This window comes from Nelumbo nucifera, chromosome 1 (assembly GCF_055504915.1).
Source record: "Nelumbo nucifera cultivar China Antique chromosome 1, China Antique-T2T, whole genome shotgun sequence".
Classification (NCBI taxonomy): domain Eukaryota; kingdom Viridiplantae; phylum Streptophyta; class Magnoliopsida; order Proteales; family Nelumbonaceae; genus Nelumbo; species Nelumbo nucifera.
Genome location: NC_142649.1, coordinates 113,708,915 through 113,721,965, shown reverse-complemented (window position 1 = coordinate 113,721,965; position 13,051 = coordinate 113,708,915). Strand labels below are relative to the sequence as shown.

The 13,051-nt window shown below is 38.7% G+C and overlaps 1 protein-coding gene across 2 annotated transcripts in view; it reads left to right on the top strand.

The window, feature by feature from the left end:
• The first annotated feature begins 1,257 nt into the window (after nt 1-1,257).
• LOC104588178 (HVA22-like protein k) overlaps nt 1,258-13,051 on the top strand; it is a 44,825-nt gene continuing 33,031 nt past the window's right edge. Inside the window, exons 1-4 of one of the 2 annotated variants that reach the window (XM_010246016.3) lie at nt 1,260-1,493; nt 4,297-4,580; nt 6,478-6,536; nt 7,517-7,614. In XM_010246016.3, the coding sequence (XP_010244318.2) occupies nt 4,506-4,580; nt 6,478-6,536; nt 7,517-7,614 (232 nt within the window). In that variant the 5' untranslated portion in view covers nt 1,260-1,493; nt 4,297-4,505. Of the gene's footprint in view, nt 1,494-4,296; nt 4,581-6,477; nt 6,537-7,516; nt 7,615-13,051 lie in introns of both variants that reach the window. The other variant, XM_010246017.3, reaches the window with a different exon arrangement.

The window sequence follows — 13,051 nt, the reverse complement described above, 5'->3', positions numbered from 1 at the left end:
GCAGGGAACAACTAGATCGTGCATCATCATGTGCTCTTCTGAAGGTGAAAGTTGCGGCGCCACACCTCACATAGAAGCTTTTTGTACCTTTTCCCATTGGCGTGGTTGCTCAGAAACCCTAGCTTCGCAAGAGCTTGGAAAATTTGGCTTCATTGCACCTAGATATGGGATTTGATAGATACTCAAATCATACCCTATTTGGCTTAACCAAAGCGACACATCTAAGAGATACCCGACGATTTTCGATGAGGGTAGTGAATGGCTCATTTGAGCAAAATGCGAAAAAAAAGCATGGGTTTACCTGTGTCAGTGCCAAATCGTCTAACAATGGAGTTGATGTTTCTGGTGGAGGAACCAAAGTAGACGACTAAAAATGAGGGAGAAATGCAGTCTGGTGGAGAGGTGCGGCGGAGGGCTGAGTTCGAATAGGGTTGGAAGTTATAACAAGGGTAAGTTGGGTATTTTTGGAAGTTATAAGAGTCATGAGATGCACATTTGAATGGCTTATGACGGAACATTAACGGTAAGGGAAGTATTAGTCAATTGTAAAAAACAATAAGAGCAGCGTTAGTCAAATTTCAAATAGTAAGGGTACACTTAGTCAATTAGCTAAACCATAAGGGTAGTTTAAGAAATTTACCCTTTATAAAAATATTAAACATTGCAATTTGGGACGCATAGATCCCGAAAAGTTACATAAAATAAAAAAATGACACCCCAATGGACATCAGAGTGCAGAGTTATGGCCTTCAAAAGTTTGCATACATTGAGTGTGCAAAACTGGTGACCGGGATGAATGGATTGACAACTGAATTGAACGGGTCAAATAATTCTTGACCAAATCAGCAGGTTTTGAGAGTCTGATGAGTTTTGACTGAACCGGACTTGGAATCTTGATCCGGTGACAATTCGATTGGTGTGGTCAAAGGCAGGTTGAAAACACTCCTTAATTGCGTTGATTAGAAGATAAATAATATAAAAATAACAACTAAGTAACCGTGTTAATTAATGAATACTTGATAGAAAAATAATTATATTAACTAATAAAAAATTGACAGAATTCCAAAAATACAATAATTACTTGTTGATTGAGTGATTCCTTCAATTTTTTATTTGTTAATATAATTCTTGAAGGAATTACTTTCCCTCTGGTGTAACGGGAAAGTCTATATTTGTTAATAGAAAAGTAACCGTGTATCGCACGGGGCCCCGCTGGTGTTCTTGATAAATTAGAAGCCTCGCTTTCCCTCTCGATTCTCGACGCTCTCGTTCCATTCCATTCCATTCCATTCCATATGGTGTACCCTCTTTCTCCCGGGAAAGACGAAAAGCACGGAGAAAGAGGAAGCGGAGATACAACGTCGACAAAGAGAAGGAGGCGGCTGCAAAAGCAATTGTTTTTGCTAGTCATTTGAAGGATCGATCGGGATTTCCCGAATTTTTATCTGCACATTATCGAAATGGCTCTTCTCGGATCCATCATCCCAAGTGAGGTCAGAATTTTATTTTATTTTTTTAAATTTTCGAATTCATTCCTCTTTCTGCCTCATTTTCACATATTTTTTGGATAGGGGCTGAATTCGAATATCCTTGTTTTTCTCTTTTTCACCTTTTGCATTGCAACTCAACTAGGTTTATCATATAATTTTCACGAATTATCGATGGTCTAATCGTGAAGTTTTAATATTTTATCAGCCGTTTTCTTTTTCCATTTGCTTTTTTGATGATTTATTTGGTAATTATGACTACGTTAATGGCTTGGCCCTGAATCTGAGATATGCTTCTGGTTATACTGGCGAAATCAAATGATTACTTTCACTTTCACATAAAATGATGTTTATTTTGCTCGTACGGACGCACCCACGACTCTATGCGCCTTTTGTGTTTTCCTGGTCTATGTGGATGTAGCATGTAGGTTACACCGCTCTTCTAGGAAGCGTGTTTATAGTTTCCTCAAATGAAAAAAGTTGGTTTGCTCCAACTCCCCAATAAGTCTATTTCAGAGGTAGTATTGCTCCAATGAGCTTTTGGTGAAAGCTTAATATCTGTCGTCATAGAGGTTAGTAGATTGGGAGGCTAATGGCATGAGAAAGTCTTATGCTGAATATTTTGGATTGTAATTGTAGGAGAAAGGGAAAATTAGGAATAACTTGTTATTAACCCCACGGGGCATATTTATTTTTGCAAAGCTTGCATTATGCTCACATCTATTTGGGATGAGATCTGATCCAGGGGAAAGGAAGAAGGTAAATCCCATACGTGCAGTGAGAATAATGGATGGCAAGGGCTTGTGCACTAAAATGTGCGTAGGCTTTTAAAACACTGTTTCATTATTATCTTTAATATTGTTAGTGAGTTTTATGCATATCAAGATACACAACCAGAAAGGTTGAAAATATGTTTTACATGAATACAAACGGAACTGATGTATGATGCTACAGAGGTGAAATGATCTTTACAGATAAGATGAAAAAGTTGGTGTGGCATTATAAAAACAAATATTTATTCATATGATAAAAAAGTTGGCTGAAGTTGTTTCTTGAGCCGATATATAATTAAAAAGCCGCTTTTCTTTCAATATAGAGAAGCAGTTGGGACCTACATTAAGATTAAAAGAAAAACTACTATCAAGGGAGTCTTAGACTCCAATTCTAATCAATATAGAAAGTTCTATAATATGTTTAAAAGCAATGACCTTGTGTTTTTTCTGATATACTTCCTGGTTAATATCATTGATAATCCATATGTAGTATTGAGACTCTCTAGACCAGGACACTAGGATGTAGGTGATAAGGCTTGAGGCTGTTTAGGTTTCTTATATTGCTAATACTTTCTTATGGACATGGGGCCCTAGAACTCAGGCTTCTAACTCCTCTCAAGTAGGGATCTCTAAAAGCCCCTAGTCCATAAATCTGTATTCTCTTGTTTCCTAATTTCTCTTTGATGTTGTTAGTTTACTTTCTGCTTAATGCTTCTCTTCTAGCTGTTTTTTATGGTTCACCTCATTCATATATTATTTTATTAAGAAAATTTGCATCTTCTATTCGACTGTCTTGTTTCATGTTGAATATTTGGCTGCTTGAATTTCTTTTTGGGTATTGGAATCCATTTTGCTTTTAGGAGTCCATCATTAGCCATGAAATCAGAAATTATCAAGATTGAATTGGAAGTTGAATATATGAGGTTTTTAACGCCCATTACATGGAATCACTTAAAATTTGTATTTAAGCCAATGACTCCCTTATGCTTGTGTCCTATTGTTAAAGGATTCAATTAATTATGTATTGTCTCACCTTTCCTTAGGTAGGTAATTTTGTAATTATATTTTACAATCCAGGGCTTGGAATGGGATCCTTGTCCTGGTGTGACAGATCTGGTTGGTCTGTTGAGTCCTTGAAGAGTATGTATTTGTGGAAATATCTTTTGGAGGGGCTTGGTGCATGTGGGGCTCTAAATGTTCCAAGCTAGTTGAGTTTATTTATAAGCTTGTCTCCCATGAACCAAGTATTAATTTGATCTCATTTGGGTAAATCAATTTGAGGAGATTGGCTGAGCTCAGCTCTGTTTAAGCTCAACCCTTTTAGATAGGGGTGAGCATTTGGTTAAAAACTGAATCAAATTAACCGAAAATTTAAAAACTGGATTAAAAAAAATTAAAACCGAAGCGAAACTGAATTATAGAAAAACCAAAATAACCAAAACCGAAATTTTCGGTCCGTTTTTTGGTTAAAACCAAATTTCAATAACATATACTATATTATATATATGTTATAACATTATATATACATATATATATATATATGTCTGTGTGTGTGTTTATATATTATGAAATCAAATTTCATTATATTATATATTATATATTATATAGCAAAATTTGGTTAACGGTTATTTTGGTTAACTGAATTTCTAATTCTAAAACCGGAACTGAAATATTCAAATACTGAAATAACCAAAACCGAAATTTTTGGTGCTCACCCCAACTTTTAGATACTACACTATGTACTATATCATATTAAAGTCATTACCCAATGTTGGCCCTGGATATCTGAGGTCTTGAGAGGATTGGGCTGGATACAGACCTGGCCTTTGCCATGTTTTGCATAAAGTGGCTGTTCTCAGACTCAAACCATCTTCTCTTGCTTGTCAGCCAAAGATTTTACAGTTGCCATTATATCCATTCTATTCCATTATATTGTTTCATGATGAGAGAAAAGTGCTAGACAATCTTTCTTGCCTATGTGAATGGGAAGAAGAATTGGTAGGACACCTATTGATCCATTGCCTTTTTTCCTACAGAGTCTGGTCTCATTTTTTACAATTATTTGGAATGCAGTGGATTCTGCCTAAAGACCTCCATCATCTAATGGCCATTGGTCTTCTAAAAGACTCAGCAAAAGGGGTGCATATCTTTGGTCCTAGGCTTTTACCTTATGCTGGAACATATGGCTTGAAAGGAGTAGGTGTTTTTTGACAGGATTTTGATGTAAGGCATTATAGAAGCTGTGATGTGGCGGGTTGAAAGGCATATCATTAGATGGGCTGGTATTCAGCAGGATTTTGTTGGATCCAAATTTCAAGATGTAAGTAATAACTGGAGTTAAATTATTGGGGACAACAGGCTTATTTTGAGGTCTATGAATATGCAAATAGAGGTATACTTTCAAGGTCAATGAGTTATGTATATATGACAATATCACCCACCCCACATCTCTTATGTTTACATTTAAAAAAAAATGTAAGCCTACACCATTGTCTCTATATTGGGGCTTCAAATGGGCCTAATTTCAAAATATTGACTTAAATAAATGAGCCTGGCTGAGCATAGTCTTGGTATGGCAAAAATGAGCAAATGTCAATCCTGAGCTCAACTATTAGTTCATGAGCCCAAGCCAAGTTGGACTAAGTTCAGCTGCTTTAAACCCTTTGCTTGCAGTCATGTGAGATCTTTGGAAAAAGAAAATTTTGATATCTATTTAAAAGAAGCCACTTCACTACTTAATTTTCTGGGTTCTCTTAGGCTTTAATTTGGCAGTCCTGCATGCAGCTAAGGATTCTACTAACTTCTACCACATGGAGTTTCTAATACTAGTATATTACCATTGGTTTTCAAAGGTGACTAGGCTCTCCAACAGGGTTTTGGTGATAGCTTACCTAGGAAGTACAACAAACATATTTCTAACTTATTATTATGATCTTTAATACATAAAGGAGTGTATAGATAACATGACATTGTCATGTGTCATCATTGCAAATGTAAGCAGGTTTAAGGATTTGGGTCTGATATTATAAGTGAATGTGTGAATCTATTCAAATTTGCACTACCTTCATCTGTCTGGGAGGCTTGTTTGGGGAAAATAAAAACTTGTGACTTGATTCAGAAGAAAAATAGTGGCAGATTGCATATCTCCCCACATGTTTGTATTTTGTCTCCACGAGGGTGAGTCCACAAAGCATCTCCTCCATTGTTCGGAGATGTGGAGAATTTGGCACTATTTCCTTAATCTGGTTGGATACGGTTGGGCTTCTCCTGAACACATTTTGGAATTTATTTGGCAGTGGCATGAAATAGGTCTTGGTAGGAAAGGGAAAATTTACTGGAGTACTACCATCATGCAGTGATGTGTGGTGTTTGGGAAGAAAGAAATACAGCACATTTTTGAGAACAAGACCAGATCTTTAGTAGATTTGAACATTGATATCTCATATTTCATACTTGTGCAACAATTGGCGATAAATTCCGTGGAATCCAATGGAATCTCAGTGAGTGATTTGCATAGAAATGTGGTTGAGCTTCTTTGTTCTTTCCCATGGAATCTCAATGGAATCTCACTTAAGATCCTTCTACAAGGGAGGAGGTGGAGATGAGATTAAACTTTGATGGAAGTGCAGCCAGAAATCCAGGTGCGGCTGGGATAGGAGGGGTAATCTGGAGGAGAGATGGTAGCATTTGCTGGGTATACAGTGGTCCAATTGGCATTGCTGATTCTATAGGGACTGAGGTTATGGCTGTTTTAACTGGGCTCTGAATAGCAAAAAACCTGGGCATATCTCTCTTAACCATTGAAGGTGATTCTGCAAATACTGTAAAATATTTAGGCGAGAAGGATGGTGATCCATGGAGGCTGGCACATTATTTAGCTGAGGCTATAGACATTATGGGTCTAATGAATGTAAAAATTAATCGGATCCCTAGGGAGTTCAATTCAGTGGCTGATGAGTTAGCAAAATTGGGTGTCCACAAGGAGTCTTTGTATAGTGAAAGGTCCCCGCCTGCAGAGTTTCTTTATTTTGTTGATGTACATCACCTCATGTACTCTGCTTTTAATCTTTAACCTCCAATATAAATACTCTTAGTTATTTTCTTCAAAAGTTGCTGCTTTATTTTGTTGATTATTTATTTTTGTAGAAACAAACTTATGATCTGCTTTCTCCTGTCAACTTATTTTCAACGTTGACCAAGGTTTCCATACAATGCAGGTTGGGTTGCGGTTGCTCCTTTGCCCATTTGGTTCTAATGTTGTTATCCGAACAGCTTGGTGAGCTTCTAGATTTACACTTACCTTAAAGGCCAAATTGTGTATTTTTGCTTTCATATTTTTTTTTCATTTATTTATCACTTTTGGCATGTAGTGGCACAACAACATTGATTAAAGTCATATTTTGTGCATAAACCTGATTGATGAATGTTAATTTGGGCTGATTGAAACTTGTAAAAAAGGGCTCATTGAATTTGGACTAAGAAAGGATCTATTTTCAACATGATGCATCAAAAACTTATAGGCTCCCTACTTGCCTTTTCTGAAATAATATATGCATATATTAACATTTTGTTGTAATGTTCAAAATACTAGCAGCAAGCCTGTGCTGAGCATGGGCAACATGCATTTACAAAACCAACCAGAAAAAAACTGAACTAATAAAAAATTGTTAAAGTTAAACAAAAAATAGAAAAGGAAAGGACCTTCATGTGCTGCAATTACGAGAAAAGGAAAGGACAGAACTGTCATTAAAGAAAAAAAATAGAAAAGAAAAAGCGGACCTTCCCGAATCTCATCCCCTGTATAAAATAAACAGCGACGTGGTGACTCCGCAGTGCAGGTGGTTTCAAAAATGTCAGATGTGCTACCTGTCACATTCACATGCCGACAAATCACCAACTGGCACATTCACTCTTCCCCACTGAACCCTAACCTCCAGCTGGCGATTTGCCAGCATTTCTCTGTGTCCTGTCCTCACCCAATCTGGCACAATGTCAGACGTATGTATCATGTCTGACTTGACAACTACCCTGCACTACATTAAGATATATTGTAAAGGGCGGTTTTTAATGGCAGTTGTAGAAGGGCGGTTTCTCGTGGCACGAACATAAATAATGGGCTTTTTAACGGAAATTATAAAGGGCAGTTACTGTGCAATTCCATTTCTCGCACACTCAGGCATTGACCGTACACTATTTCATTTTAATAGATATAATATAGATATGTAATGAAGTATTCTTAATTGTTTGCTTGTGCAGCTGTACTGTAGGTGTTGTTTTACCTGTATACTCTACATTCAAGGCTATTGAGACGAAAGATCAGAATGAGCGACAAAAGTGGCTGTTATACTGGGCAGGTCAGTAAAATGGGTGGAACTTAATTTTAGAATTTGTAATTTTCTTTCCCGAATTCTCTCTTGCTTCTTGTATTCAGTAAATTGTTAAGGTGATGCTGTTAGGTAGGGGACATCAAGGTTTATAATAATACCTGCTGTCTTAGTTCTATGAACACTTCAAATTGTGCCTATGTGCAGGATTTCTCTAACCTAGTCTTAGCCATTTAATGTCTAGCTATCATTCTCTTTGCCCTTGCTATTGTATTTTGCAATTTATTGAGTAGACAGCTTTTCTACATCATAGTGCCTTCACATCATGGTCTTTATCAGCACATATTTCTGCTTTTATCATTTTTATTTTAATTTGTCAACTACTTGTGTTAGCTAACTGTTGTTGCATAGGCATTGATGGTTGACTATTTAATTGGGGATGACAAAACTATTAGTCCTGCTGAACTGCCTTGACTAGGCTTTGGGTGTGGTATACATGCCACTGCCAGGTGTTTGTGTGGGTGCAACCGTGCAAGGTGTTAGGTTGTTACCAGGGAAAACTTAGGTGGTGGCATGGGGGCACAGTTGGCACACCTACATAGGATCCTTCTTCATGCATGAGGGGGTTGTCTGCCCTTGTTGATCTCTAGTTTGCCTAACACTTGTGTTTATATAGAGCATACATATAACATGGTTTCTGTCAAACATAATTGGATTCATCGGGATTGAACATTTTTTTTTCTTCAGTCAGGAGTCTGGGTTATCCCTGATTTATATATTATATGGTTACTTCATTGGCTGATGTCACTGAACAGAATGCTGGACCCGTATAAGGTTCTATGAACTGTGGATTGGTATAAACTTTATATGATAACATTGCTCAACAACAACCATTTTGTGGACTATATGGAGGGGTGCATCTGGAGTCTTATGTGATAAGCGAATACCACTTTGGCTAAAAGGGAACTTCCATAAAACAGTTGCAAATCCAGCTATGTTGTATGGAGGAAAGTGTTGGGAGGTTAAGAAACATGTCCAATAAGTGAGTGGCAGAAATGCAAATAATCAGATGGATGAATAGTAAAACTAGGAATGACAGGGTTGGAAATGAAGTCATGAAATGTATAAATAAAAAGAAACAAAGTCATATGAAGGAACCTAGGAGTAGCTCCAATAGGTGATAAAATGAGAGAAAGTAGATGGAGATAGTTTGGTCACATGCATAGAAGACCATCTCCAGCACCTGTTACATGACTGAAAAAGTGATCTGTTACAAGTTGAAGGGGCTAGAAGAGCTAGAGGCAGACTGAAAAGGAATTGGGTGGAAGTAATAATAAATGATTTAAGTGCCTGATTGTCACCTCTGCCTTGTATCTTTTTTCTTTTAATAAAATTTATTTTTCTTAAAAAAAAGATTTAAGTTCCCATACTTTAATGATGGATATGGCACCAAACAGAACGGAAGTGCAAAACAGTATTCAAGTAGCCAACTCCATATAGTTGGGACATGTCTTAGATGATAATGGTGATGATTGTTAAACAGTGGCCATTTTTTGGACTATATGGATGGAGAGAAATTACAGGATTTTCAACAAGGCTGTACAAGAACATAAGTTGATAAGAATTGTTAGAGCTAGCCGAATAAGGGTAGATTAGTCATTTTATTTCTGTTAAGTTATGTGCTTATGTGGCAGTCTTAATAGTGACTTCCTGTCCCATACTTAAGTGGGGGCAGTTTAGTCTTTGTACCACTAATTAGAGGCTAATCCATATTAAGGGTCGACTGATAGGGTTTATTCTATCATGTTCGACTGTTCTCTACTTCTCTTCATCTTCTTCTTCTTCTTCTTCTTCTTCTTTTCTCCTAGTTCGAACTACTGTAGCTACAGAACAAACATTCCTCTTTTCTCAGTTCGGCTGAACAGCACAAACATGGTATCAGAGCCAGGTTGACAGCAGTCGATTACATCTTCCTCAACATATATTTCTCAGTTCTTTTTTTTTGGTTTTTTTTCTGGTGCGAGAAATCTGGGGTAGAAGACTGCGGCACAACCCAGATTCCTGCGGCAACTTCTAGGGTTCAGAGGTTGGACTTCTGGTGACAGGGAAAGAGAACAACAGTCGAGTGACCAGAAAGAAAGTTTTTTTTTTTTTTCATGTAGAGTGCTGTCACCATGGGTGTGACAGTGGTGGTGGTCTGCATGTTAGCAGTACAGTGGTGGTTGAAGTGGCCGAATGTATGCTAAGGCCAATACTTGGTGATTGCAAGTGTGCTTGTGTGGTAGCTAACGAACTGTAGTGCAGTGGTTGGAACTGTTTTTTTTTGTGTGTGACGGGCATAACGGACTTTGTAGATTGGAATGGCTTTAATGGGAGATGTGAGTGGTGACCAGAAATCGAGTGTCATGATTTCCTCTGATTTTTTAAATGTCCAAATGACCTCCATCAAACTTAATGGTGAGAACTATGTACCATGGGCCAAGTCAGTGGAAGTGTTTCTCAAGGCAAAGAGGAAAGTGAAGCATGTGAAGGAAGATAAACCACCTGCTGACTCTTCAGGGTTTGATGACTGGGAATAGGAAGATGCCCAAATCATGACATGGTTATGGAATAGTATGGAACCCAAAATAAGTGCCAACTTTATGTTCTTAGATACAACTAAGGACATATGGGAACATGCCAAGAAGCTTTATTCTGGGCATGATAATACTACAAGGGTATATCAGCTCTATCAGGAGTATTTCGATCTGCAACAAGGGAATAAAACCCTAGAAGAGTACTATGCCAGTATGAAGAACCTCAGAAATGAACTCAATGTCTATCATCCCCTCATTCCAGATGTTAAGGTTCAACAACAACAGAGAGAACAACCAGATGTCACTAGGTTCTTAGTGGGGTTGAAATCAAAATATGAACCAGTTAGGGCCCAAATATTAGGGGGCTCTACTCTTCCTACACTTGAGGAAGTGTTTGCACGACTTCATAGGATTTCTTTGGGGCCTACAGAGAATCCCACACAGTCTAATAGATCAACATTTGTGATAGCCAGAGGAGGTGGATGTAGTACTAAAGGGGGAGGGCATGCCTCCCGAGGAGGTCGTGGTGGTTCTGTATTTGGCCGTGGTGGTGGTCGTGACTCAGGGGGAGGCCGTGGTAAAGGAAAAAGTAACTCTACAAGGAAGTGTACCCATTGTGGCAGGAACGAACATTCGGTGAATTTCTGTTATGATCTCCATTGCCCTCCTTCTACATGGGCCAATCATATAGTAGCTGGTGGGGTTGATGTCAGTGATAACCAATAGGCAGATCTAACTCCTTCCACATCTACATCTGTTTCCGAGAAGGAGATGGTGAGTGTACCGCGTGATGAGTATGAGCGGTTCCTCTAGACTACTTCACAACATACTACTGCTACCCTTGCCCACTCAGGTATAGCTTGTCTATCATCCAAACCCTCTCCTTGGATTATTGACTCTGGAGCCTCTAATCACATGACCGGGACTCCAGGTGTGTTCTCTTCCCTCTCTGAAACTTCCACATCTCAAACTGTTACCCTTGCCAACGGTTCCTCTTCTCCCATCTGTGGTGTTAGTAATGTTGACACAACTTCTCTTTATCATCTGTTTTATATGTCCCTAAGTTTCCATTCAATCTTATGTCTGTTAGTAAAATAACCAAGACACTTAATTGCTCTATTATATTTTTCCCTTCCTTTTGTGTTTTTCAGGATCTCAAGACGAGGAAGAAGATTGGTGGGGGGCATGAGGCTGGTGGATTGTATTACCTTGACGGTGGTGGATCGTCATTTGCACTTCAAACTTCACTCACTCCTCTACAGTGGCATTGTCGACTAGGACATCCATCTCTCAAGGCACTCAAGATACTGGTCCCGTCTTTGAGTCATTTGTTGTCTTTACAGTGTGAGTCGTGTCAGTATGGGAAACATCGTCGTGTTCCCTTCAGTCCTAGAGTTGAAAGTCATATGTTGAGTCCTTTTGCTTTGGTCCATTCAGATGTTTGGGGCCCGATTAAAATAGTCTTATAATGGTTACAAGTATTTTGTCACTTTTATTGATGATTGTTCAATGATGACATGGATTTATATAATGAAAGAAATGAGTGAATTATTTTTCATTTTTCAAAAATTTCATGCTGAAATACGTACACAATTTGGTATTCCAATCAAAGTTTTTCGTTCAGATAACGGTCGTGAATACTTTCTTACTTCCTTTCAACAGTATTTAGAACAACATGGCATTAGTCATCAAACTTCATGTGCATCCACTCCTCAACAAAATGGGGTGGCTGAACGAAAGAATCGTCATCTCCTTGAAATTGCTCGGTCTATTCTTCATCATATGAGTGTTCCTAAACGATTTTGGAGTGATGCTGTACTTACTGTGTGTTTCCTTATTAATCGGATGCCCTTCTTCATTCTTCATGGTCGGTCTCCCTTCTCTATCTTATTCCCCACTTTGTCTCCCTTTCCATTAACACCTCGTATCTTTGGCTGTGTGTGCTTTGTTCACAATCTGAGTCCTTGAATAGACAAGCTGGATGCACGCTCTATTAAGTGTGTCTTTCTTGGCTACTCTCGGACTCAAAAAGGGTACAAGTGTTACAATCCCATTACTCGAAAGTGCTATGTCTGTCTTGATGTCACCTTTTTTGAGTCTGTCCCCTTCTTCTCGGGACCTGAAGTATCAGTGTCTCCACCTTTGCTTCCTCTTCCTCTTCCTCTTCCAGTCAGTGATCCCGTTTCGGGTGTTCTAGTTGGGGTTGACCCTTCACCTCCTCCAGTGCAACTCCCTACTGAACGACCACCGATCCGGCACGTGTATATTCATCGACAGACACCGGCTCCTCCTCCAGCTTCTACCTTGTCTGCGGATCCTGTTGTTGCTCTTGTTCCTAAACCTTCAGAACTTGATCTTCCCATTGCTTTACGAAAAGGTAAACGTAGTTGTACCCTCCATCCCATTTCCAATTTTGTTTCAGTATCTCGCCTTTCTGCTTCACATCGCCAGTTTGTTTCACTATTGTCATCTATTTCTATACCTAAGAATGTTCGAGAGGCTCTTAGCTCACCTGGGTGGCGGTAGGCAATGGAGGAGGAACTCTCTGCCCTTCAGTATACTCACACGTGGGAGCTCACTACTCTTCCACCTGGTAAGCATGTTGTGGGTTGTAAATGGGTGTATACTGTTAAATACTAGCCAGATGGTAGTGTGGAGCGTCTGAAGGTCAGATTTGTTGCTAAAGGTTATTCACAGTTGTATGGAGTGGACTATATGGAGACCTCTCCAGTGGCTAAGATTGGCTCTGTTCGTGTCTTAATTTCCCTGGCAGTTATGTATGATTGGCCCTTGTTTCAACTTGACATTAAAAATGCCTTCCTTCATGATGACCTTATGGAGGAGGTATATATGGAGCAACCACTTGGGTTTGTTGCTCAGGGGGAGGATGG